Source organism: Castor canadensis, chromosome 3 (assembly GCF_047511655.1).
Source record: "Castor canadensis chromosome 3, mCasCan1.hap1v2, whole genome shotgun sequence".
NCBI classification, from domain to species: Eukaryota; Metazoa; Chordata; class Mammalia; order Rodentia; family Castoridae; genus Castor; species Castor canadensis.
This window is the reverse complement of record NC_133388.1, coordinates 195,001,124-195,028,296: the sequence shown is the minus strand read 5'-3', so window position 1 is coordinate 195,028,296 and position 27,173 is coordinate 195,001,124. Positions and strand designations below refer to the sequence as shown.

At 46.0% G+C, this 27,173-nt stretch overlaps 1 protein-coding gene across 1 annotated transcript in view; it reads left to right on the top strand.

The window, feature by feature from the left end:
* The window catches only part of Col22a1 (collagen type XXII alpha 1 chain), a 247,389-nt gene that overhangs the window by 50,093 nt on the left and 170,123 nt on the right, over nucleotides 1–27,173 (top strand). The window contains exons 5-11 of the mRNA XM_020188246.2: nucleotides 4,424–4,535; nucleotides 9,288–9,411; nucleotides 13,974–14,249; nucleotides 19,588–19,668; nucleotides 20,684–20,800; nucleotides 24,573–24,617; nucleotides 25,699–25,761. Coding sequence (XP_020043835.2) covers nucleotides 4,424–4,535; nucleotides 9,288–9,411; nucleotides 13,974–14,249; nucleotides 19,588–19,668; nucleotides 20,684–20,800; nucleotides 24,573–24,617; nucleotides 25,699–25,761 — 818 coding nt within the window. The remainder of the gene's footprint in view (nucleotides 1–4,423; nucleotides 4,536–9,287; nucleotides 9,412–13,973; nucleotides 14,250–19,587; nucleotides 19,669–20,683; nucleotides 20,801–24,572; nucleotides 24,618–25,698; nucleotides 25,762–27,173) is intronic.

Here is a 27,173-nt window from a genome sequence, read left to right as displayed (position 1 = left end):
CTGTTCTCCGTTTTTAAAAAAGACATTTTTGTTGTATAAGATAGCTATACAGGGAGTTTCATTGTGACATTTCCAAGTATATATGTATTATAATTTGAATTGGTTCATCCACTCTATGTTTGTCCTTTCTACCTTAGTCTCTTTCTTATGGTGATTTCAACAGGTTTAAAAATTCTATGTTCACTCTTGTATAGGAAGTACATGAGCCATGTTCACCTTCTTGACTTCCTTCTTTAACTGTTCTTCTCCCGTTAGCATAATCTGTTTTTCATAATATTGCTTGTATTTCTATTGTTCAGTTTTTAACTAAGGTGGTTTTAGAATGGTGGCTATGTGCTGCTTTGGCATAGAGTATAATAGACCATTATGAGCCAAAATGAAAGTGGCTTCAAATTGAAAACGGTGATAGATGGAGAGAAATCCTATCAAACACAGACTTACCATTTCTTTGTGTTGGGAACTTTCAAAATTCTTCTAGGTATTTTGAAATCTGTAATTATTGTTAATTCTAGTAAAAAAAACCTTATAATACAAGAAAATAACAAATCCAGACAAAGACATGGAAAAAGGGGAAGTCAAATACATGATTGGTAGGAACATAAGTTAGTTCAGCCCATTAGGGAAAACAGTAATGAGATTCCTCAAAAATCTAACACAGGGACTGGTCATGGCTTTGCATTCCTGTGGTCCCAGGAGGGAGGCACAGGTAGGAGGACTGTGGTCTAGACCATGACAGGCTAAAATGCAAGCCCTTACTTGAACAATAACTCAAACAAAACAGGGTTAGAAAAGTATAGCTCAAGTGATAGAGCACCTGCCTAGCAAGTGCAAGGCCCTTAGTTCAAACACCAGTATAGCCAAAGGAAAATTCATAAAACAAACAAACAAAAATCTTTAAGCTTAAATTACCATATAACTCAGTAATCACACTCCTGGGTATGATGCATAGGAAAAGAAGGCAGTGAGTAAAAGGACAGGAACACCAGACTTCTAAGGGTGGGCACTGGTGGAATCTGGCACCTTTCCTTCCAGAGCCACCAACTAATGATGGATCCCTATTCCTCAGATGTGCTGCTCACACTTCACATTAAAAGACTCAAGCTACCTGGGTGTAGTCCCCAAGCTCTGTGCAGGGCAGACCCCTGCAAGGTGAGGAGGGAGCATACTGTCAGTGACTGGCAGATGTGCTTAGTGCATCAGGGGCCAGCACCCAGGTCTGCACTAGGTCAGCTGATTTGGAGGCTGAGGTGAGGGCCCCAGCCTTGGGATCTTTGCATTGAGCAGTTGCTTCTTTATCTCACAGCACCTTGCATCACAACCTGTTTTTCCTCAGGAGCGTTTTTCGTTTCCCTTCCCAGCCTTTATTTATTTTAGGTAATTCACCTTTTCTTCAGTGCCCTTTGCTGCCACCTAGTTAATTGCTTGTTGTTTGAAGTTTTGTTGTGTTCAAGTCTTTGGCTTTATTCATTGAAACCAAATAAGATTGAACCTGGTTTTCTGCCGCTTGTTATTCCCTAATTCTCCTGCATATAACTGCTGAGGGGAAATGCAGATGAAGGTGGTCCTGTCTAGTGAGAACTGACCATGCTGTGAAACAGAGGAGCAGGTCCCTTAGCAGTTCTGGCCCCTGACTTCTCACAGGTGGCTGTGGGCATGAGGTCATCCTAATTCTGGATGTGTTCTGCAGATCTCACAGCTCTTCCTGTGAGCCATGGGGCCACTTCAGGTCACTTGTGAGCCTCTCCCACATCCTGTGGGAGTCTCAGGCCTATGAGGTGGCTGCCATGAGCCCCCTTGTATAGAGGAACAGTTGGGGCTAGCAGGGCTGAATAATTGCAGAAAGTCATGGAGATGCTGAGTGGAGATCAGGGACTGGGCCGAGGTGTGTCTGAGGTGATGAATTCTTTCCCTCCGGGTCATCCTAGTTTTGCTTCCTAATGTCAACTGGTGGCTTTCCTTGAGCTGAAGTCCCCTCCCTTGAGGCAGCAGCCCATCTAGGGAACGTTCTCACCCCTGAATCACTGAGGATGAAGACACCAGTACACCTGCCAAGCCACTGATCCAGGGTAGGGCCAGGCGTCAAACCTGCTCCTGCCTGTTCTGCTTTTCTCTGAACAAAACCAGATCCTACACAGGCGCTGAGGTTTATCCCTCTTGATATCAGTTCCATGGACCCTAGAACTGCAAGTCCCCCAGGGGCTTCTTGGTCAGTCTACCCCATTCCCATCCAGCAGCCCTTCCCTTTCCCAGAGAACCATGTGGACAGGTATAGGAACTCAGTGCAAATGGCTGCTTTGAGGGTTGTCAGAAGGGCCCTGATTGCATGGGACCCATTCATCTCTGTAAGCTGCTGTTTGCTGGTACAGGAACCAAGAGATTCAGGGTACCTGTGCCTCTGCTCACAGGTGAAGGTTGGCTCACAGCTCCTGAGTTGGCAAGTCTCCCTTCCAAGTGGGTGGAGTCTGTGCCAGTCTAAGTGCAGAGAAGTTGGGGCTGACCTCGGTTTCATTCGGTGAGTGTCTCCTTCAGTCTGTGCCACTGACGGCCTCTCCCTGTGCTCAGGACTCCTCCAGGCCTGAGGAGGCAGCTGGTTCTTGCCATGTTTGTTACTTGGAATCTGGTCCTGTATAGCCAGAGAGATAGTAATGAGGAGCTGGGGGAGGTGGCCTGGCAGCTGACCCAGGAGCATGAGGCTCGTTGTATCAGGGGACTCTACAGAGCACAGAAATACAAAGGTTCCCACCATGGTCCCCAGGAAGAGCTAGTGCATCTAGCAATTACTGGTGCTGGCTTCCCTACAGGCACTTTATAAAGGCATCACACTTAAATCTCATCTCAGCCCTGCAAGAACTTACTCCCTCCATTTTGCCAGTTAAGGAAACCAGCTTAACCAAATCCACAGCTTCCTTAAAGTTGTATAGCTCAGATTCTGTGTGGGCGCATAGCGTGCCTTGGTCCCATTAAACATTGTGGGCACAGACAGCACACCTCACCCTTCCCTGGCGTGAATGTGAACACTGTCTTCTTTCTGGCCAGCTGCTGCATTATTAGCTTGTATGTCCAGCACACTGCAGAACTGAGGGATCCTTGATTGCATGAAATTTGAACTTTCAAATTCACTGTTATGCAAGAAACTCAGTTTGTCTAGAAGACAGACTCTTTCTACTCATGGTGAGTATTGTGAGAAATGGGATAAATACTTACTGGTGCTAAAAACACAACAAATAATCCTTTTCTACCTGTTCCCCCCTGCTGGGGGAAACAGATGTCCAGGGAGACTGTGACTGAGCCACAGTCACAGTGGGTCAGTGCCAGCCAGACCCACCTAACTCTTTCCACCTGCTAATGTTTAGCAGAGGTTGTTATGGGAGATGGCCATGCTGTCCATTCAGGGCCAGGGATCATTGGAATTTTCTGGTGCTTTTTGAGCACTTATAATGTTCCAGGTCTGGTCCTGCATATTTTTTCATTTAAAGCTCACAGTGAGGCATGGACAGGCTCAAAAGTCAATGTGGCAGGCCACCAGCATCCAGAACAGGTGTTCTTCTTAGGCTCCTCTGTGGCCTAGTCTGCAGAACCCATCAACCCTCCAGACAACTTTGTAAAAGCCTTTCCTTGTTGGGAAATGTGATGGAGGCTTTGCTAGTAGTGGTGAATAATTACTAGTAAAAGACCTACTGTGAATCTCCTGAGGGGTGCATATCCAGGGTCCAAGGTTGTTGTCAGGACAGCCCTACTGAGTGTACTTCCTCTGGCTATAGTGACTGAGCAGGATCAAACCCCCATCCCCACTCCTACCCCTCAGGCAAGGTCAAAGCCCATGACCATGACCACTCATTACTTTACATTGATGATGACCTTCTTTCTTAGGGGAAACCAAACCAAACCACACAACAAAATACCTTTCAGTAATGCAATAACATGTTTTCTTCTATCCTGGTTCTCTCTTTTAAATCATGAGACTTAAAGGCTGCCAAACTCTAATCCAAGCAAAATACAAATGAGTGGTGAGACTGTGATGGAGGAAGGAAAGCCCTAAATTGCAGGGTGGCTTGTGGAGTCAGCACATGCATTTAGACTTTAAGAACACCAAGGCCCCCATGGCTGGAGACACCGGGACACCTTCCATTTGTCTCATGCTTGTCTGTGATCCAGGATGCTCTCAGCGCTCATCTTTCAGTGGGACAGCTGGTGTCTGCATTCCTCTGCACCTTTTCCCTGGAATTTGACTTAAGGCTGTATGTCTCATGGCTCTGTGGTTTGTTTTCTCTATGAACATGTATTTGAGTAGTTCACTTGCACATCCGTTTCCTGGGGGCAGGGTGGTTTGGCTGGTTGTTTTTGAAGAAGGTGGACAAGCATATCTTTTGCCTCCCATTCTCTTCCTCTGCCAAACTCATTCCCAACTCTTCTTTTTGCACAGGTTTTGACCTGATGGATCTGTTCAGTGTGAAGGAAATCTTGGGAAAGAGAGAGAATGGAGCACAGAGTTCCTATGTCCGGATGGGATCCTTCCCTGTGGTGCAGAGGACCGAGTGAGTGACCATTTCTCTTTCCAGACCCTTGGATGCCTTGTTAAAGGGCAGGGAAGGGACCAATCAGCCACAGATGCATACTCAGCAACTGATCTGGGCTGTAGCCTACTCAGAGGTGCCTGGTAAGGTCACACTGGAAATTCAACTTGGTTTGTTACTATTCCAACTCATGGTTCTCTGGTCTCTTTACAGTCACCTCTCCATATGCATTTGTCATTAATCATTCACTCATCCACACATTCTTCTATCAGTTCATTAAATAACAAACATTCATGTTTATAGATATACAACACCTACTGTGGACAAGCCAGTACATTTCATGACAGATAGACCCCTCTGGTTTGGACCAATGGAAACCCAGTTTCATTGTTTATTGCATGCCTGACCTGATATTATCAAATGCAACTGTGCCTCAATTTTCTCTTCTTTTCTACCCAAGAGATGGATGTTCCTACTTTGCATCTTTGTTGAGACAATATGCTGTGAAAATTTTTCTACTGGGCATCCAGTTAAAATCTAAAAATGATAACAAAATGGATGTTCCATTTTTCTCACTACAAACAGATCATTGAAGACAAAATGATATTGCATCATGCTACTTTTCCTCCATCTTAAAATTCTTTCATTGCTTCCAGGTGTTATTAAACCAAAGACCAGAAAGTGAACGGTCCCATGTGTAACATGACCACCCTACCTTTGTGGTGTCTTGACTTGTCCCCAGGCTGATGGGCATATGTCTTTCACTGTTAGGCCTTTATTGGTGTTCTTCCCTTTACTTGGGACACTTTCTCTGTTCCCCCCTTAAGAAAGGCTCAACCATTATGCTTTGGGGGATACTGCCTCTGAGTTGCTCTGTTTCTCTCTTTATCCACTTTTTTCACACCTGGATTCCTATGCAGAACATGGCAATCTTGCATCCATCCAATCACCTGTGCAGTTAGTCTTTACAGACAGTCTGCCTGTTCCATCAGAAGCTCTTGGACAGAGCTAAGTCATGGTATTTGCCACAGTCCCAGCACCAAACTAAGCCCTGCCCAGACCAGAGGTTGCTGGATCTTTATTGACTGAATGAATCAGTCAGGCCACAATGAGGAAAGTGCTCTGTCAGATTCTAGCTGGCAAGGTGGGCTCTGAATGCTAAGCACAGAGTTTGAATTCTTGATTATGTGCAATCATTTAGTTTGGTGAACATCCTCTGAGTGCTACCCCTGCACCAGACTCTGGCATCATCGCATCTGTGGCTTACAGTGCCTACATCAAATGGAAGTAAAAGGAAGTGAGTCAAGTTGCTTCCTCCCTCTGAGCCTCATTTTCTTACCTGTGAAATAGAGATGGTGCCCACTGTCAGCCCAGACACTGAGCACTGTTCTCTCTGTTAGTACACCCCTGGTCCTAGGCTGGTTTGGGGGTACACAAGGATGGACAAACTCCAGGCTCTACTCTCATTTCAGTCCTTCTTACTGAATTCACCAGCCATACTACTCAGAAACAGAAAAAATCATAAGCAACCTCGCCTGAAAGGAAAATGTAATAGAGAAAGAACAAAACAAAGGAGAGAAATAAAACTCACAAATCTGGTGGTGGAAGGGCCTAACAGGGGACCCCTGCCATTTGCTAATGATGCTTCATTACCATCCGACACTTGGATCAAACATCAACATCAAGCTCTACTCTATAGACCAGAGATCGGACCCAGGTTCTGGGTGATGGATTAGGTTCTTGAGATGTTCATGGTGTCCTGAAAAGAAAGGGATTTTTGTATAGTTTCACATTTGTTTTCATGGCACAACTCCAGAGAGGAAATCAAACCAAAAAAGCTCTGACATTTCAGGAAAGGATAGTTTCCCTTTAACTTCTAATAGTTTGAAATTTGTACATGATGCATATATATACATAATTTAATTTGATTCATGAGGAAGAGGGATGTCACCTTCAGTATTTATGCCTTCTAACTTGTTTAACATGTGGAGGGTATTTTACACATTTAGTTTATTTCTCAGTACCATGAGGTGAGGAAGGCAGGCATTATTCTCATTTCTTGGTACACTTGAGACTCTAAATGGGGCAGTAACTTGTTCAAAATCTCACAGTTTCTAGGAAGCAAAGTTGACTTCATGCTCAGGTCTTCTAACCCCAAGCCCTTGTGCTTTGCACTGTGGTCACATCATTTGCTATGTTACTTGTGAAGAGGTTAGAACGTTTTCTTTCCTTCGATGTTCTCTGTTAATGGCCTTACCACCCTGAGATTATAATGATATTTTAATTCTATGTCTGTCTGTCTGTCTGTCTTTCTATCTATTTATCTATCTATCTATTATCTATCTTATCTGTCTTTTGTTAGAAGATGCACACACCTGTGTCTTTGGATGTACTTCAAAAGTATAAGAAGAAAGTGCATACAGGAATAAAATAATAGTATAGTTAGGCTCACTAGGGCAATATGGAAAAAAAGAAAAAAGGGCAATGTCTTTCTGTGACTACCAAGCCTGTATCTGTGGACCTATGCTAGGATGTCTTGTCATCTTCCACAGGGGCAAATACAGGTATCCCTGAATCCTGAGAGAAGCCCACATGCCATGGGTGATGGTGTCTTCCTTCTACCTGGATGTGATCCTGAGTGAACTCTCATCCCCAAGAATGGCATTGAACATCTAGGCTAGTCCCCCAGCTCAGATCTGTGAGCTGGCAATCAGAGAAGACTGATCTTTCCCCATAGGTTCAGTAGCCAAATTAAGGGTCCCTGAGGATCTGCAAATCTAAGAACCAGGAATCCAGACGCCTCCCCACTTTCCTTCCTGGCTGTCTGGCCAGACAGATTCTACCTCCTCAGTCAATGCCGTGACCATTTCCAGAGACAGTTCTCCACCCCCAGAACAGACTGTGGCTTCATCATGGCTGCATGCTGCGGGATGGGGGTGCAGTTAGCTGATGCTTAAGAGAAGAGCTATGGAGACCAGACTTTGCAGAGCCGAGGCACCCACTTATAATGTGGGGATGAAAATGCCTACTTCACAAGTTCTTTTGATGAGGAAATCAGATATACATGAAAACTTAGTGTCCAGCTTGTATGAAGCTCTTCAAGTTTTAATTGAATCTTAGGATCTTATATCAAATGAGGTCATGTGTAGTCTATTGAATCAAAGAAAAGAAAGGTAAGCTAAATTTTATTTTAATACAATATAAGTCTAGGTTAGACAGTGATCTCAACCAGAGGAAAATTTGTCTGTGTAAAATTTGGTGTCACCTAGAATCATTTTGGTTGTCACAACTAGGGTAGAGTGAATGCTATTGTTATTTAGATTGTGGGGACAGGGATATAAGTGTTCATTGGAAAGCTCCCATATCAGCGTGGTCTAGGGTGCTTCCTATGAGAAAAAGAAGTGGACCCTGCATTGGGGGTGGGGAAAGAAAAGTTTCTCTATGGAAACAGCATTTTGATAGTTTTCAAAGTTCTTCTTCTTTCAGCATTGTGGGAAGCCTGTGGGCTCCACAGTAGGTGCTGAGGGACAAGAATTGCTTAGGCTTCTTTATTGGGGACCTCATTAGGAAAAGGTGTATATGTGGTGGGAGTGAAGGGGTAGAGGGCAGGTAACCATGAGTTGAGCAAATAGGGAGAGGAAATGAGAGAGTATGTAGATAACTTTTTCCAGAGCCCTCCTGGCCAAGAGAGGGAGAAGGAGAAAGAGGAAGAGAGAGCCTGCTAAGATACTGGCTGGAAACCCAGGGAGGCTTTGATTTGAGGGGAAGAAGGGAGTTCATAAGCTTCTGCATTCTGCACATGACATGGATGGGGAGGGTATGGGGAAGGACAGCTGGTCTGAGGATGGTCTGGGGAGGCACAGAGGGATGGAGACTTGGTCCTCCATAGGAGGGACTGATACTTTTTGTTACTGAATTTGGGAGAGAATGGGAAGTTCTGGAACTGGTTGGAGTGGAGCGAGGATGCCCCTAACTGCAGGCATGACCCCATTGGCTCAGCTGAGCCCAGGACTCCGTGGAGAGAGAGGGTGTCCTGTGTCTTGGTCCATTACAGCTACTGTGACAATATCCTACCATATCCTGAGTTGCTCATAAATAACTAAAATTGATTTATCTCAGATCTGAAGGCTGGAATGTCTGAGATTAGATCCTTGTAGATAGATAGTTACCTTCTTACTATAAGCTCATGTGTTGGAAGGAGTGAATGAACTCTATGGGGCCTCTTTTATAAGGGCACCAGTCCCATATAGGGATCCACCCTTATGACCTAATCACCCTCTAAAAGCCTCCTAATACCATGACCTTAGGGGTTAGGATTTAACACATGAGTTTTGGGAAGGATATGCATTGAATCATAGCATCCCGGTGACTGTACAGGGAACAAAGCAGGCTAAGACACAGTAGTTTGTCCTTGCTGAGAAAGAACAGGGCAGGAGAGGTGAAGGTTGGGAGTCTTCCCTGCATTTGATCCTGGGGGAAGGGCCACTTTATTGTTGGCTGTCAGTCATTTGTGATGGCAAGAGGCAAGCAGATGTGTGCTGCAGCGTGAACTTGAAGGATCCAAGGGTGGGAGTAGGGAGACAGTGAAGGGGCCCAGCCTTGGTCCTAGAGGGTCTCACTGTGGCATTGACTTTAGGAATACTCATCAAGATTCAACCCACCCAAGAGGTCAAACTGGCAGGACTTAGTGATTGAGGGCTTGCTGGAGCTTCTTTTGCTGGGATCTTTCTCTTGTCACTAAGTTTGGTGTTGTTTGTTCTCTGATTTCCTCAGGGATGTGTTCCCCCAAGGTCTGCCTGATGAATATGCCTTTGTCACAACCTTCCGGTTCAGGAAAACATCTAGGAAAGAGGACTGGTACATCTGGCAAGTCATCGACCAGTATGGCATTCCACAGGTATAGCCATACTGCCTTGTCTCAAGGGTGAAGAGCATGCTGTTCCTTTTCCCAGGGGATGGTGTTAGCCACTGTGTTTTCTCCTGAGGCCTTAGTCCTGGGCTCAGAGAGGAGGAGGGCCTGGTGTATGGCGCCTCAGAGAATCCACAGGGGAAAGTCACATGATCCAACAGGGCCCACTTCTTCTCCCAGTGAAAAGCCAAGGCCAAATCTGGAGGCTGGGAGAAGAAGGAGACCTACTTCCTATCCTGTGCTTAACCAAGTTCCCAGCTCTGCTGTCCTATGACCCTTGCTGTGAGTGACACAGCCTCATGATTTAGTAGAAGAACCTGGTGCAGGGTTAGACCAGAGCCAAATCTTGTATCTACTCCTTTCTTGGTGTAGGCCCTGGAAAAAGGCTCTTTGTGAATCTTGGTTTTCTTAGATAGAAAAATGGAAAATAGAGACTACTTACCATGAATGGTTGGTAGAAAAATCAGGTAATATATGCAAAGCATCCAGACTAGCATTCAATACATAATATAGGTTTTTTCAGGAGTAGATGTCTTCTTATGAATGGAGTAGGTCTTCTGTTTTCTCATGCATGAGGCTCTGAGTCCCATCTTTCCCCACCTAATTCACTTTCAGTTCTACCACAAGGTGGAGCAGCCTTCAATAGCATACTTTCCCTTAAGGCAAGACAAATCTTCAAATCAAAGCTATCAGTGTGGTCTGTTGTTTGAGAGGAAAGCAAGACTTCTTTTCTATTCAATGCCAAATTCAAATCCTCTTCTTAGGGTTCACAAACCAACCATATATTTGTCCTTTCATTGAAATCGAACCATGTACAGACATTTGTCACAGTCAGCTAGGAGAGACTGTCTAAACTTTCATGTGAGCTGAAATAAAACCAAAACATGTTCAAATAATAGAATTTCAGCAATCACAGCTATAGACTGGGGCCTGAGAGAACCAGCTCCTCCAAACCAGCAGGCTCTCTCTCCTTTGATCAGAGCTGACCCTGGTACTCCATGCATTGTTCACCAATATACACCTTCTCTTAATATGACTGGGGAATTATTCTGAGTGCCTTGCACATCTTAATCCATTGTGTTCTCAGCACAGCCTTATGAGTAGGTTGCACTGTTCTCTTCAGACAGAGGAGGAAACTGAGTGACAGAGAAACTCAGGAATTTGCCTGAGCCTTCATGGGTAATAAGAGTGGGAATTGAGATTTGAACTCAGGAGTTGAGCTTCCCAGCCTATGCTATTAACATGCTTAGCTGGCCCTGGTGAATGACCTTCCTGTCATCCCCAGTCACACAGCTGCATATGCATATTCAGTATTAACTGCTGAGAGGTCTGATTTCCTCAGTGTGGGAGGCTGAAGGAGGGGGTTGAGATTCTTCTGCAGAGGCCATTTTTATGGAGAGAAGGAAGCTTATTGTGTTGCCATCTACTTCCATCTCCAGCAAGACATAGGTTTGCTTCTCCAATTTCTCATGTCTGGCAGAGTGGGTCTGGGTGTCTGCCATGACATTCTTGTGGGGTGAGCCTGCACCACCCCCTCAGTCTGGGTTCTCTTCTTTCATGGCATTTGCAGAGCTGTGCATGTTCCTCCTGCCATGTGTGCATCTTCCTTTCCTTCTGGAATGAGCCATGGATGGAAATACCTACTGCAAAGCCATGCAGAGGTTGAGTTAGCTTTGAAAGACTTGAGTCTCATGTTGGAAGAGTCACTGGGAAGTTCACTTTCTGTAGGCATGCCTTGGTTGAGTGCCCTTTGCCAGAGATGCCAATGATGGTCACTTCTGTGCTCAGAAAAATACTGCCTAGACACAAGAAAAGTGGATCCAGGCCTACAAGAAGATGGGCTGCCTGCAGGAGGGTATTAATTATATGCCTCTATAGCCATTATTGATATTCATGCACAGATGTGTGTCTCTCCAATGTCATGTAGTATTTATAACCACCCTTGAAAGCTGTCCCTTTCCCTACTTGTCGTTTGAGGAAACTGAGGGGCATTCACTCATATGATAAAGGGACAGGAAGGAAGGTGGTATAGTTAGAGCAGAGCAGAGTGTGTGTGAAGGACAAGCTAGAGTCAAGGTTCCAGAGGTGGAAGAAGGCCACATAGGCTATTTTTTTGAAGAATAAACTGTGGGGAGGTGTGCAGTCCTGGGAGCATAAGGACGGGTATGGAGAATGAAGTAGCAGAGTAATCCAGGTGAGAGGTGATGCTGACTCACACCAGGTAGCAATGTAAAGTTGGGAGAAATCATCAGACCCTGGATGGAATTTTCAAATAGAACCAATATGATTTGATAATGACACAAAGTGCCCTCTCCACTGTCACCCAGCTATGTTGATGGACTTAAGACTTGAGTAGCCCTGCCAGGTGTACCTCCCCTGCTAGAGATGGAATTGTTATTGAAAAGAAAGTCAAGTCCATCAGAAGCTGAAAGTGGTCAGGGGCACAGGCTTAAACTTGTGTGTGAGACTGTCCTAAAGAAACAAAAGACCACGTTCAATCATGGAAGTGGTAGACTATGTGTATTAGAAGTATTGAACTGCTGGAGAGCATTTCATAGGTTTCTAGTTTTTACCCAATCCACAACTTACAAGCAGGTGAGACAAAACAAATTGGTCCCCTTTGGTTGTGTTGAAGCCTGGAGGAGCTCAGAAAGATAACTCAGAAGACTTGGGCTGTGTTATAAACCCAACTCATCCCTTGCACAAATGGTCACCTTCATTCATTTATTCAGTACCTTCTTGTTGAGTGCCATCATGAACCATGTATTTTTCTATCCACTGGGGGTAGAAAAAGAGAGAAGACAAAGTGTTTGATTTAAAGGATGGAGAAGGGAGACAGTAAACTGGTAGACAGAAGAACCAAACAAAAAATTTCATATACTGATGCAGTGCATAAAAAAAGTAAGTCAGTCAACATGCTTGGGGATGTGAGAACAAATGACAGGTTAGAATCTAATTATATGTGTTTTAACAGGGAACTTTCTCTAAAATGATGGTGTTGAACTTATTTGCTTAACTCAGATTTAGAACAGTACCTAGCATAGAAGAACTTTATCAATTATGCGTGTGTGTGTGTGTGTATATATAATATATATATATATATTCATTTCATCCTCAGAACAATTCTATGATGTAAGTATAACTCTTATTCCTATTTTACAAACGAGGAAACCATAGATGTTAAATAACTTGTCCAAACAGCTTAATTAATCCACACAGCTTAAATGTGATTTATTGGTTGGGTTAGTCAGACAGTGGAGCCCACTGGACCCAAAGATTTGATGTGCCTTTGGATTAAGTGACTCGGGGTAAGGGGGCAAATGGGGTTCAGGCATAAGTATTAAGGAAAATATAAGTATCCCTGGGTCAGCAACAGCAGGAAGCAACCACCCAGGTCTGGATGGCAGGGGACACAGGGAGAATGTTGTGTTTCCTATGATGATGTATTGTGGAATCATGAAGGAGAACGTCTCCCAATAAGCCATGGTACATGAAGGATCAAAGCCGTTCTGGAACCACAGAGAAACTGGAGGGGTGGGAGGAATATGTGTTAAACCTCTTTCTCTTCCTGCTCTTTGTTCTACTCCAATGGGCTTCCCAGGCTAAACTTAACTAGGAGAAGAAGGGTGCAGAAACCAAGCAAAAGAAAACCTTAGAGGTCAGATTGGGAGCTGGGCACCATCATGAATGCCAGGACAGATGAAGACTAATGCCAGAGAATAGTTATTCACCCAGTGAACCCATAGTTTATGGCCGCCATATTCATGTGCTGATAGGGTATTGATTCTGTTCACTGTCACATTCCTGGAACCTTGTCCAGCTTGCCTGTCCCACAGATAGGCTGTTCAGTGAGTATTGTGGAGAGGTGAAGAAATGAGTGCATAGAATAGGACATGCTCATTCATTCATGCCTGAAAATCAAACAAAAATATGACTCTCCTCCAGAGCTTGCCCTGTGCCACAGGCATTGTGCAAAGGGTTAGGGTACTCCAGTGACCCAGACAGACAAGGCCCCTGCCACCAAGGAACTTCATCCCAGTGGACCTTCAGCTTTGCCCTGGGGATGAGAGACAATGCCAGCTGACAGACAGGGTCTCACGCTGCTACCTAGCATCTAACCAGAAGATACATTTGGTTTAGACAGGCCAGGGTTTTCAGAGACACAGGAGCTAGTTGGGATTTCTGGTGGGTCTCACAGCCCCAGGCCCTCTACACCAATTGTCTTACAGCCTCACAAACACAGCCCCTCCAGGCAGGTAAGTGTGAGACCTTTGGTCAGGTTATAAGTTCAGTCGTTCCACTTAGAACTGGACTTATAGCAGCCTGCATGATGACTACAGATGCTATTGTGCTGAAGAGGAAACGAAGGCTCAGAGACTGGCCTAAGGCTAGACAGCAGTGGACAGCTGGTGAGAGTCATACTCTGGGTCTGACTCAGCTTTCTCAGGGTGGACTTTGAAATCCCCCCCACTTCTCCTGTTCTACTTGGTCCCATGGAGTTCAGGCACATAGTAACCTGCTCATGAAATCTCTGGTTCCCTTCTACCCAGGTCTCCATAAGGCTGGATGGCGAGAACAAGGCGGTTGAGTTTAATGCTGTGGGTGCCATGAAGGATGCCGTCAGAGTGGTCTTCCGAGGACCCCGAGTCAACGACCTCTTTGACCGAGACTGGCACAAAATGGCACTGAGCATCCAGGCTCAGAATGTCTCCCTCTATATTGACTGCGTGCTGCTGCAGACACTGCCCATTGAGGAGAGGGAGAACATCGACATTCAGGGCAAGACTGTGATTGGCAAGCGTCTCTATGACAGTGTGCCCATCGATGTGAGTACTAGGAGGTCTCCTGCAGCCAAGGCCCTGGCCTACTAGGGAGGCCCCTAGGGAGCTAGGTGTCCCTGATGTCCGCTACACCTGCAGTGACTTTTATCAAATCATACCATGGACTATCTTAGAAGGGAGGACTTGGGTCTCCTATGGAAGGAAGGCTCATACTCAAGTCATCCAGTTAAGCAAACTATTAAGCAAATTGTTAACTAAGATCATCCAGTTAAACAAACTCCACAATAGAAATGAGCATCAGGTATCTGGGTCCCAGAGTGTCCAATCTAGACAGCAGGATAGGTGTATATGTGTATGAGGGAAGGGTACAGGTGGCTTCTTGGAGTTAACTCCTGGGAGGAGCCCTGAAGGGGTAGATAGCTTATCTGTGCAAAGGATCTAGACACCATGAATTAGAGCACAGTTTTGTGTGAGGCAGCACCGTAAGGTGGTGGACACTTGAAGCCCAGGGATGGAGGAAGCAGAGCCAGGGCTTGCTGTGCACAGGCCACAGGTTCAGCTTACAGGTGGAGGTTAAAGTGGATGGTGAGTTCCAGCCTTGTGCCTGAGCTGCAGAGGGGATGGGAAAGAGAAGGAGGTGCATGAGAAGGAGGCAGCCTAGGTCTCAGAGCCCTTCTGAGCAAGTACTAGAGGCCAGGGTGTCGGCACGGGCGGTGTGCAGAGGCAGGAAGAAAGCACAGGCCTGAGATACAGTGTGGTTCCTGGTGACTCACTGCTACAGGAGGAAGGGAGTTGCCAGTGAGCTGGTGGACATCCAAGCGGACGGGTGGGGTGCCAGTCCCTTGAGGGAGCACAGGGGCAGAGGAGGGCTGTTCCTTTGTAGAGGAGCTGAGCTCTAAGACTGGAGCCCACTGAGGGGCCCTGCGTGACTGAGGCCCTGTCCTTTGTCCTTCCCAGGACCCCCCATGACTGACTCATTCCAATTTCTGCTCTTTTGCCCCAAGCCTGAGCATCCCTCTACACAGGGAATGGAGGTGGTTGGGCTGAGGAGCCCTAATCCCTCCCAGGAACCTGAGAGAGTCATGCATGGATGCTTATTCCTGGCTCTTAGCCATTTCCAGCTGGCCACACATCTGGGATCAGCATCTTTAACTTTTCTCTGAGCAATGCAAACCCAGGATGCCTTCCTGCTGATAGGGGTCAATCTCATGTACTTTATTGGGTTGCCTGCTTTGCTGCTGTCAGACTAACCAACCCTAAAGTCATCTTTCAGATTTTACATAAAGACCCAGAGAGAGCTGAGTGCATCAGGTTTCTGACACCAGTAGCTCTGTTGACTTTGTGTGACCAGTGAAGACCCTTGTGAACTCCAGGTAGTGAGTGCTTGCATGAACACAAGCACCTCAGGAGCTCCTTGCTGCATGTGACCCACCAAGTCACAAGTAACTCACATGCACTCATTTCTTTCAATGCATTTTTCAGTCCTGAGATGTCACTTATCCTCACTTAGAAAGGAAATTCAGGTGCAGAGAGATTAAAGAACTTGCTCTAAGTTGCAAAATTAGCAAGTGGCTCGTGGGTTCTAAGCTCAGTGCTTAGCTTTAGGTCTGAGATGTCAGGTTTCTCTCTTGCCCTGACTCTTGAATTTGGCTATTGCTTTGAGTCAGTAATGGGGCCCATTTTTCCAGTGGTGTGAACTGTAGGGACTTGGTTGTTTCCCTCACTCTCTTTTTCTGCCAGTGTGACAAGTATCCTTTTGGCACCAAATGCCTGGGAATCCTAGAGCCTCAGGCATTTGTCCATGGATGGATGTGTTACACCCACTTTTACTGTTCCATGCCATGTTTCCATGTTAAAAGCAAGTATAGAGAAATACACGGAGGGACAATGGATATATTCTGTACCATGGTAAATCTTCCAGTGGCATCATCTTGGTACTTGTAGCCACATGGTTTGGGGCCTTGAACACAGTGGGCAGGGTCCTCAGTCTGCCTGCCTGGGCTTCATGTGGACATATGCTATGTCTTATGGGCCCTGTTTCCTTTGGTCCCCTCCACAGCCCTGTGAGTGCATCTCACAGAAAAGAAGACTGAGGCTCAGGGGATTAGGGTACTGCCATCAACTGACATAAAAGCAAAGCTAAGCTGAGCCTCAGACTTCCCTGGTGGGCCCCAGACTCCAGGCTCTAGCTTTTCTGAATTGGATTCCACTCTGTAGACAACAGAAGGCCACTGGATGGGAGGCTGGGAACCCTGATCCCACCCAGGCAATAGTTTACCCAGAGCTACTGAGGGCAGAACTGTGACTAGGGCTTCCAGACAAGAATGGGGGGAATGGGTAGAGGAATGTCACAAAATGAAACTCATGGGCATGGGAGAGGCCAGAGGCAGAGTCAGGATTAGGGTGGCTGGGGGAATGGTGGGCTCTTGGGCAGTGGTGGGAATCCAACCAGGCTTGTTGTGCTTGGCCTTGTCCTGGCTTCCTGTCTCCTACTCCATTAGCCCTGTCCCTGTGGCCTTGCCAGATGGGTCATCTGTGGTGAGAAGATATTTGCTAATGAAGAAAGCAGGGCTGTCTCTTGAAGACTGGCCTTGCTTGAAATCAAGATACTCGTATTGTCATTTTCTCCTACTTCTGAGATGCTGTCTCTATAGGAAATAAATAGATGAATGGGATCACTATTGTTTCTGCTGAACAGAACAGGTGGGGGTAGTGGTGAGAGGATATACTTCAAGGAGCAGCATGTGATAGAAGCAGGAGACAGAGGGCACGCAGGTGGCCGCCTCATCAGTGTTCTGAGGGACTCTCCACCCTTACACGGGTTGCATCCCTCCACCATTCATTCAGCTCGGGTTCTTTTGGTAAAGGGTGAATCCACCATTATTCTCTGCCTCTGCCACATCTACCGTGTTTTGGGCTGCTCTGGAGTTGGGGACCCTGTGAAGAACAAGAGAGTAGAACCATGTTTTAATGGAGGAAACAGACTTTGAAGAGTGAAGGAAGGAACCCACACAACGAAGCACTGTTCTGTGACAATGCACAGGGAGAGGAGTTTGAGGGTCTGGGCCTGGATGTGGGGCAGGGGAGGTTGAAGATGAGAGGGCAGACTAGAGGTTAGCTGGAGCCAAGTTAGAGGCCTGAGTTTGCTGAGAACCTCAGCTAAGCATTCACGATAGCATTGGCTGGGATCTAGTCACTGTTCCCAAGAATCCAAGGCCCAGAAGGAAGACAGACACACAGATGTGCAGTCACCTTACAGCCTGCCATGTGTGCAGGTGGCAGCATGGCGGAGAAGGCATCTGGCAAACTGCTCTGTAACAGGAAATGTTTTGGTTATGTGGACTGTGTAACAAATTTTCCAACGACAACAGATTAGAACCATGGGCATTTATTGTCTCACAGAGTCTGTGGTCTAGGAACCCAGGGGTGGCTTTCCGAGTGGTTCTCATACTGTCTCTTACAAGGCCCCCATCAAGCTCTTGGCCAATATAGTGTTATCTCAAAGCTCCAATGGGGCTGAAGGATCTAGGTTACAAGCTCTCTCTGCTGGCTGGTGGCAGCCTCAATTCCCTGATGGTTGACTGTAGAGAAACACCCTTGTTTCTCCACAGGGAATCTTGTGTCCAGGGCAGCTCGTATAGCTGGAGTCCCTCAGGGTGAGAGATGACTGATAAGTGATGAGAGAGAGAAAAAAAGAGATACCAACACAGAAGCCAGTCTTTCCATAGCCTGATTTCAGAAGGACATGCCATCAGTTTTGCTGTATTTGATTCACTGGAAGCAGTCAACCTTACGCACATGGGGAGGGCAATTAGGTTCCACCTCTTGAAGGAATATGGGATATACATTAAAAATAGCCATAGACAGGGGTGCCTGAGCACAGTTTGGGTGATGGGTGACAAGAAGATTGCTTCTTGTCCAGGGTCTTTCCTTCGGGGAAAGGCCTGGTCATGGGGAAGTCCATGGTTTCCTCGTGGATCCTTCTGAGGTGAGTGTCGAGGATTTTGGTGTTGTGGGTTGGTAAAAGAATTTACCAAGAGAAGTAAGTAGGAGAAGCAAGACATTCATTAGGGTCCAGAGAAGCAGAGGGCATCTGAGCACAGGGAGTGCTGCTGTGGCAACAATTGGTTGGGGCAAGTTTATTTATGCAAAATAAAATGAAAGCAAAGGAAAGGTACACCCTCAGTAGGAGGTGGGATTCAGAAAGGAGCACTGCACTGGTGGTTCCAAGACCCCTTTTATTGGGGTCTGCAGAGATGGGGGTGGTTGGTCCTAGAAAACTGGGTTCTGTGTCATTAACTCTTAGAGACTGGGCTATGCATCATCGACTCCTCCCACGTGGTGGGTGGGGGAGTGTTTGGTCTTGGATGGTCAGATTGGGGCTATTATTTTTTGAGACTCTGAAGGATGCAGGTTCTTCCAAGACCTTGATGTATGTCAGCCATTTTGTTAAAGTCAGCAATCTAGGATATTATTCTTTATCAATTTCCATGCCATGGTTCTCAGCCACTGGATTTCCTAACTCCCTGATTAGTCCTCATTAGTTAGTCATTCAGGTACATGTGCAGAGTGGAGAAAGACCCCAGCCACCAGATAGCACCAGACCCTTCAGAGATGAGGTGTCCTGCAAAAGGCCTGAACTTATTTGTAGTTTGCATGTGTGTGTGAATGTGTGCATGTGTTCTAATGGAGATCAGATTGAAAAAGGATTGGATTCACTAACTATCCATCAATTCTGTCCACCCCTCTCCCCCCAGTCTCTATCACTCAGAATGGAGGACAACAGCTGTCATATATGGGCGGCCATGTGGACAGTCTCATGTGCAGAAGAACTAGGGTGTGTGTGTGTGTGTGTGTGTGTGTGTGTGTGTGTGTGTATTTAATACTATGACTTAAGTTTTGAGCATTTTATATTTTAAGTTTTTTAATTTAAGCGGTGATGGTATTAAATGAGGGATTAGCAGGTTTTAATCTCAGTTAACTTAAATGACTGTGGAGATGCCCAGACAGGCTGAAAATAGAGACACACTGAACCTCCAGAGACTGGTGCCATTGGATCAAGGTCTGCATCACCTTCAGTGATGGTAACATGAAGCAAGCAAGTGTGCCTGTGCACATGGCTGAGGCGGAAGCCACAGTCCCTGCAGAGTGGAAGGAAACAGGCTTTAGCACATGTTGATCCTCCCTCTCTAGAAGGGTGGCGTCATGCATGGATGATGGTTAGCTTCCCTCTGAAGTCCCATAGTGCAGCTCAGGGTGGGAGAGACCTGAGGAGGAGGTGAGCCAATATCACGTGTGTGTGGGGAGGCGGGGGATCGCAGCATGGAGATTTCTGGGTTTGCAGTCTCTAAAATTCATGCTCTGTCCTCCTGTTGCTTTCCAGTTTGACCTGCAGCGGACTGTGATTTACTGTGACTCAAGACATGCTGAACTGGAGACTTGCTGTGACATCCCATCTGGACCGGTGAGCAGACTTGCACAGAGCAGGCGAGAGATGTGTGTGGGCTGTGCAGGGAGGACATGTCCAGGTTTAGGAATGGGCAGTTGGGGTTAAGGGGGAGTTGGCCACCAGAATGTGGCCTGAAGGGCAGCCCAGTGACCACTTTGGGATGGGGAAGCTGAGTCAAGCAGGTTCTCCCAGGGATCATTATAGTCTGAGCTTCAGTGAGGTGACTACTGGGATCGCAGAGGTCCTTGACCCGAAAGGACTCAGGAAAGGCATGAACAGACAAGACACATGAAAGAACTCACTCACTCAAGAAGGGAGTCAAGACACATGACCAGAAGGTTGGTGAACAACTGGCAAGTTTTAATTTTTCTCAGCAAGCTTTTGTATAAACAAAAGAGGAAGAGACTTAAACATCAAAAACACTCTTACCTAGTTACAACCTTTCTGTTTTTGCCACCCTGCATTCTTACTGCCAGTGTCCTTGACTAAGTATAAACTTCTTTTCAGTCAAGGGAAACTATTTAGCATTCCTTCCCACGGTGATAGAGACATGGTGCACCTGCAGATTCTGACCTTGTCGGAATGCTGCTAGGCCACAGTGACCTTGTCAGACTGTGGCTTTTGGTTCCCAACAGGTGACCCCAGATCTAGTGATGAGGTACAGCTTTGGGGAGTATGGGAGGCTGAGGCTGGAGGGTGCCCTAAGGATGGACTGACACTCTGTTTTGTTTCATTAACTCCATCTCATCACTTTATGAAGGAAGCACACTTGTCACCATTCTCCATGGGTGAATATGGAGGCTGCTGAGCTAGTGAAGTGGCTGTGGCCCATCTGCTGTGTGGTCTCTGTGAGACTCAGGAACCTGCCTTTCAATGTGACTTGTACCTCCTCACCCCACTGTACTCAGCAGGGGCTTCTGGGTCCCTTTTGCCTGCCCAGTTCCTTAGAAGTCCTGGAGATCATGCTCCTTACTAGGGTATGGGTTCTCAGTGACAAGCCAGATTCTGACCCACTGGCCTTTCCTTCCAGTGCCAGGTGACTGTGATGACGGAGCCTCCACCTGTGCCCCCACAGCCACCCACCCCTGGCAGTGAACAGATCGGGTTCTTGAAGACCATCAATTGCTCCTGTCCAGCTGGAGAAAAGGTACCATCCATAGTCCACCGTTTGTTCCCATCCCGCGGCTTCAGAGCTGAGTGGAGAAATGCTGATTGGTAGGACTACCAGATAGTGAGGTGGGAGTTTCCCATCATGCACCTGATCTTCAGGGAAGGATGGCTCCAGGCTCACAGTGGCTTTCAGTTCATAGCTCCATTCTTATTCCTTAGACATTGTGCCTCTTGATTTTTTTGTGCACACTGAAAGAGGAGAGTCTCAGACTTGGTTCTCATTGACATTTTCCTGAAGTCAATAATGTACTCCTGAGGTTTTCTGGCTCTTACTTGTATCACTTCATTCTCATGGAAGTAAATCAAAGTAGATTTGGGTTGTGAATAAGACTTGGAGGGACAACAAATGGGGGTTTGGATATACTGTGCATGGAGACCTCCTCTGCTGCTTTCTTCTAAATGTTTTCTTTATATTTTTTATTCATTTGTTATTTTTTTTCAGATATTACCTCTTTATGTAGCTCAAGCTGGCCTTGAACTTGCCGTCCTTCTGCCTCAGCATCCTGAGTGCTGGGCTCAATGTTTCCTTTAATTAGTCACACTCCATAATCTGAATATGTATGTATGTACATACATACATATATATATATACACATACATATATACATATATTAAAATCAGTACATTTCTGGGAAGACCACCACCACCATCCACTAGGCAGATTACATATCTCATTATGTATCTGAGGTTGATTTTTAGCTTTTTTCTATAGTCTAAGTGGCTGTTGGTAAGAAACGATCTTCACTGTTGGAACTCAAGGAGCATAAAAGTACACACAAGGGTGACAAAAAGTAGAGCTGTGAAGGGAAAAGCTCTAAGTTCCTTTGGACCAGTACTACCAGGGTCCTGTATTAATAGCATGTGTCTATCTTCATCTGCTTGTCTCAGCTCAGTGCCACATGCAGAAAGGACCCTGCCTGGGACTAGTGACACACAGGTTAAAAGGTGAAGCAATGGTTGAGGGTAGCTGGAGTGATATGCTTTGAACATTTCAGTAACAGTAAGGTGTCCTGGTAGACAGACTCTCCCTTTCCTTCTTTTCTGCCCTCTGTTATTCTTCATACCTTCCCCCACCTTCCTTTTGTTCTACCCAGAAAGGCAGACCATGGGGACACTGGGGCCGTTAAGAAGCTCCTAGTCAAATGGGGTTGTCCAATCTATGAAAGATCCAACCTAAAGCCAGCCTTGTCCTGCCCTGTCTGAGCTATAAGTGATGTTAAGACACCCCCAGCCTGGTACCCAGGTTAGGGATAAAGTGGGCAGAGGAAGGAACCAGGGTGTGGGCATACAGCACTAAGGTTTACAGTTCATGCACCTAACAGTCTCAGGTTGGCCTCAGGCTGCAGACGGTTCCCTTCCTCATGCCAATGAAACCACAGAAGCAGCTGTCCAAACCTAAACCCTTCTGAATTTTGTTTTCAGTTAGAGCCCAGTGAGAAGGGCCTGGGGAGGTTTTGATCTCCCACCACTGTGTGTACAGAGAACTCAGTCACCTCTGCCCAGGCCAAGGTTTTACAGAGCCGGGCCCATGTCTGGGTGGGTACTGCAAAGGTTTCTCTGGTCACTGGCAGGGACCTCAGGAGGGGAATCTGGGTCAAGCATAGCTTACCCCTCACCTGGCTTCCTACTCACCAGCTTACAAGCACCTGAGTTCTGCTTTGACCTTCTTAGTGTGGCTTAAGAACACCCCCTCTACTACTACTACCTCTACACCACCCATTATGGGTTCCCAGGGGCCTTCTATCCTCTTCTCACACTTTCCCCTTCCATTTTCTAGGCCAGGCAAGAGCTGGTTTCTTGAAGGGACCCTCACCCTTCTCAACCTGTGGCATTTGCATATGCAGATGTTCTGTCTAGAACAGCTTTTTCTACCCTTCTTCCAAAGTATGGCCAAGGAATCATTGCTGAGCACAATATTATCTATATGATATCCTCCCCTTCTTTCCTTCTTTCTTTCTTTCTTTTTCCTCCCTCTATTTCTTTTCCTTTACATCCTTCCCTGCTATTATTTCCCATTTATCCAATTACTGTCCAGTAATTCCAAGGTACTAAGTCCTTTTCCTCTCCCAAGCTTTCACCTATCATAGCAGTGATAATACTGAACTGAAAATGTGCCCTTGTCTTTGTTTCCATAAAACCCTAAAATCCAGATGACAGAGACTGAATCTTCACGTCTGTGTTTTGGGTGACTTCTATGTAGCCTGGCACAGAGAAGGATATTTTTGAGTAATGGTTGAATTGATGGATGAGTGGGTCATGGTATAAAACAGTAGATGGATGGGTTGGTGGATGGACAGACAGGGTGAGGGTTAAAGGCACACTCTCCCTCTTGCAGGACAAGGTCATTAGTGTACATAGTGAGCTTCACATTCTTGCTGTCATCAGCTGATAGCTTATTACTTTATTCAACCATCATTCCTTATTTCTGACCTAGACATTAAGCATCTGCTGTGTACATCACACTGTACCATAAACAGAGGCTTTAGGACAAGCAGAACATGACCCTCAAAAGTCCTATAGTCTGCTCTCTGGTTGGGAAGTGGAGGCTCGGAGTCCTGGATCATCCCAGGGAACTTGCTGTCTTCCTCAGCACAGATGGGCAGGAAGGCAGCCTGCTCCCCCAAACCCCAGATAAAGGGCTACATGGAGGAGCTTCACAACCACCTGTGAAGCAGGTGCGAACTCTGCCTCCTGCTCCTGACAGCTTGAAAAACCCAACAGGGCCATGCATGTTGAGTTCTCTGGTAGGAGGCAGAGCTCTGGCCATTTTGTTTCCAGTCATTTAAATCTTCCATTCCATTTGCAAAACATTTTGTGAGGTCATCATAATGTCTTTGAGTCCCTGTTTACATCTCTGTGATCAGACATTGTGGCCAGCAAGAACAGTGTCTAAGGTATTTTGCTGGATACTGTGAAAGGTCAAATACACACATGTATGTAAATGGAAACAGCGAAAGTATTTTAAAAGTGCATGTGGAGGGGGTGAATTCAAGTATGATATATTTGATACATTGTAAGAACGTTTATAAATGCCACAATGTACCCCCACCCAGCATAACAAACTCTTGCCAGTGGTGGTAGCTCAAGCCTATAATCCTAGCTACTTGAGAGAAGGAGATAGGGAGGATTGTGGTTGAAGGTCAGCACAAGCAGAAAATTCATGAGACCCACATCTCAACCAGTGGGTGGGTACTGGTTCATGTCTGTCATCCCAGCTACTTGGGAAAACACAAATGGGAGGCTGGCCCAGGCATAAGGTGAGACTGTATCTCAAAATGAACTAAAGCAAAAAGGGCTGAAGGCATGGTTCAAGTGATAGCGCACCTGTCTAGAAAGCATGAGTCCCTGAGTTCCACCTCCAGTACTGCCAAAAAATAAAATAAAATAAAATAAAATAAAATAAAATAAAATAAAATAAAATAAAATAAATAAAAATACATGTTCTTGCCAGATGCCATGGCTCACATCTGTAATCCCAGCTACTGGAGTTAGTTTGAGGCCAGCCAGGGCAAAGAAATTAACAAGACTCTATCTCAAAGAGATGGGTGTGGTGGTGCACACTCCATGCAGGTTTGCAATTCAAGAACGGGGCTCTCAGGTCCAGTCAGCCAGTTCCCTGTCTGATGTGTTGGTGGGCACTTGGCTTATAAGACTGGCTTTTGAGTGCGTGGGGTGGATAACCAGCTTGTGATGAGAGGGGAACGATTAAAATAGAGCCTTACTTGTTCCTTTTGTCTTTCTTTCTATAGGGTGAAAAGGGCTTTGATGGCCCTATGGGGCTCCCTGGTCTGAAGGTCAGTACTGACATGCATGGCACAGGTGTCCTTTGGGGCCCAAGTGCTCCTTGCTTTGCTCTCTGTCGAAGGACAATGGAAAGTTAGATCACTGTCCATCCAGCATTTTGCCTTGTGTCAAACACATGAGTTTCTGATCTACTCAGAACTTCACTTCTCAGCCTGAAAATAAGAATGAGAAAGTGCAAGATTTCCAGATCCCAGGCTCAGAAGCTTGTTTGCTCTGACAGACTCAACTCTCCACAGGAGTCAGCTAATTCTGTATCACTCCTTGCAAGCTGATGTGTTCCAGAGACTTTCAAGGATTGGCTCTTTAAGATTCATTTAAACTGTATGAAGTTTTTGTTTATAAAATTTTTGTATTCGTTAATTATACACAAAGTGAACCCCATCGGCCCTGTATCCTAAGTCATGAGCAGCCTCCTTTCCCTTCCTTGTTCCCAGGGTGCCATCTTCTCCAATCAAAGTTTTGGTCTCAGAAAATTGAGACCTGGAAGGTACCAAGCGCTCATGGTCATGGGGTGAAAGAGTTCTGCATTGTAGCACAGCCAGCCATCACCTGGCTTGATGTTTCAAAGAGGGCCTGAAAGTGGAGGTGGAGACACCTGAGACATCTGGGTGTCTCAGTTCTCCTTCCTTTCCTTTCTCTGTGTCAGAATCCCTCAACTAAACTTTCCTTTCCCCTTTCTCCCCCTTTCCATTCCCTTTTCCTGCTCTACCTCTGTGTCTCCCTCCCCCCAGGCCCTCGAAGCCTTTCTTAGTTTAGAATTCATCAGCTCATTATTATTACATCTGCTATAGGCCAGACACTGGGGTTGACACAGGGATGGAGGATGGTTAAATGGGCCCTGTCCTGAAGCACGTGAGTCTGGTGATACACAGGTCTGTGAGTAAATGGCAGTAATGTGGGGAATGGCGTAGGTGCTTCCTCCCCTTGTAGGGTGTAGGACACATGCACTTGGCAAAGACCACCTCAGCTGCTTCGAGGGAACTGGGGCAAGTTTGGCAGTGGTTAGCCTGTGAACCAGGAGCGCTGTTGTAGGACCTAAACTAATGTTTGCCTCTGGTTTCAACCTCTCAGGGAGACATGGGAGCAACTGGACTGATGGGCCCTCCTGGACCCAAGGGAGAGAAAGGGGACATGGTGAGTTATGTGCTATTTCTGTGTGACTGAACCACATGGCTGGTGTGGGTGACCCAGGCTCACCCCCTGTACCCCAACTCTGGTCATGGTATTCAACAAGTGTAGGCTGAAGCTATGGGAATAGCCCAGATGCCCTAAAGCTGATGGATGGATTATAAAATACGATATATATATATATACACACATACATACATATATATCTGATGAACATTACTGAGCCATAAATAAGAATGAAATTGTGTTGTTCTCATATAAATGAATGGAAATGGAGATCATCATGTTAAGTGAAGCAAGCCAGGATGGTAGAGAAAAAAGTTGTGAGTTTTCTCTCGTATATGGAAGATAAATCCAAATACAAGCACAAGTATTATCACACATGACATGCACGTGCATACACATGCACACAGCACACACGTGCACACACGCACACATACGCACATACATGTGCACACACACGCACACATGCATACACATGCACACACAGCACACACGTGCACACACGCACATACATGTGTACACACACACATGCACACATGCATACACATGTGCACACGCACACACACATACACAAATGTGTTTCCAAAAGTGGGACTGTTAGAGGAGACAAAGCTAAGGCAGGATGAAAAGAAGAAAAGAATGATAGAGAGTGATTGATACTGAACAAAACACACTGAAAACTATTGAACAATACAGAGTAAGGGAAAAGGGTAAGGAAGAGTAATAGAGGGGTCAGACCGATTAGAGTAAAATATATTTGCAAGTAAAATACCAAGGCAAAACCCCACTCAGCAATGAACAGACACTAAAGCAATAAAGGATAGCCATGTAAAACAGGTCATGCTAAGGGAAGGGTAATAGCAGGAGGGGAAGGGTAAATGAAGAGGATAAAGGAAGGTGAATATGGTTGATGTGTTTTTGATACATGTATAAATATGGACCATTGAAACCTATCAAAGTCATTTTAAGAATGGGAGTTGGAAGAATAATGGAGGGGTGAATCAAACCTGGGTACAATATATGTATATATGGAAATGTCACAACAAAAACCCCTGTATAACCATCATATACTATTACAAAATTTAAAAAGCAAGTGTGGGCTGAAGACCTGGTGAGTGCCAGGAACTGAGCTGGTCTCTCCATGGGCCAGGGACCTACTGGACATGGCCCCATCTCTGTTCCCTCCCCCATCCCTAGAATTCTGTGCTTCCAAATTAGCCCCACTCTGCCCCTCCGAACTGGTCGCATGGTATCCTCTCTCACTCTGGCTGTTGCCCGTGCTCTTTCCTCTACCAAGGATACTTTCCCTTCCATCAACTCCATTTTTCCACACCCTTTTCTGCCTGATGGAGATCAGGAAACAAATCAGAGATGCTGGAGGAATAATTCAAGCAGCAGGTGGTCTGCCTAGTAAG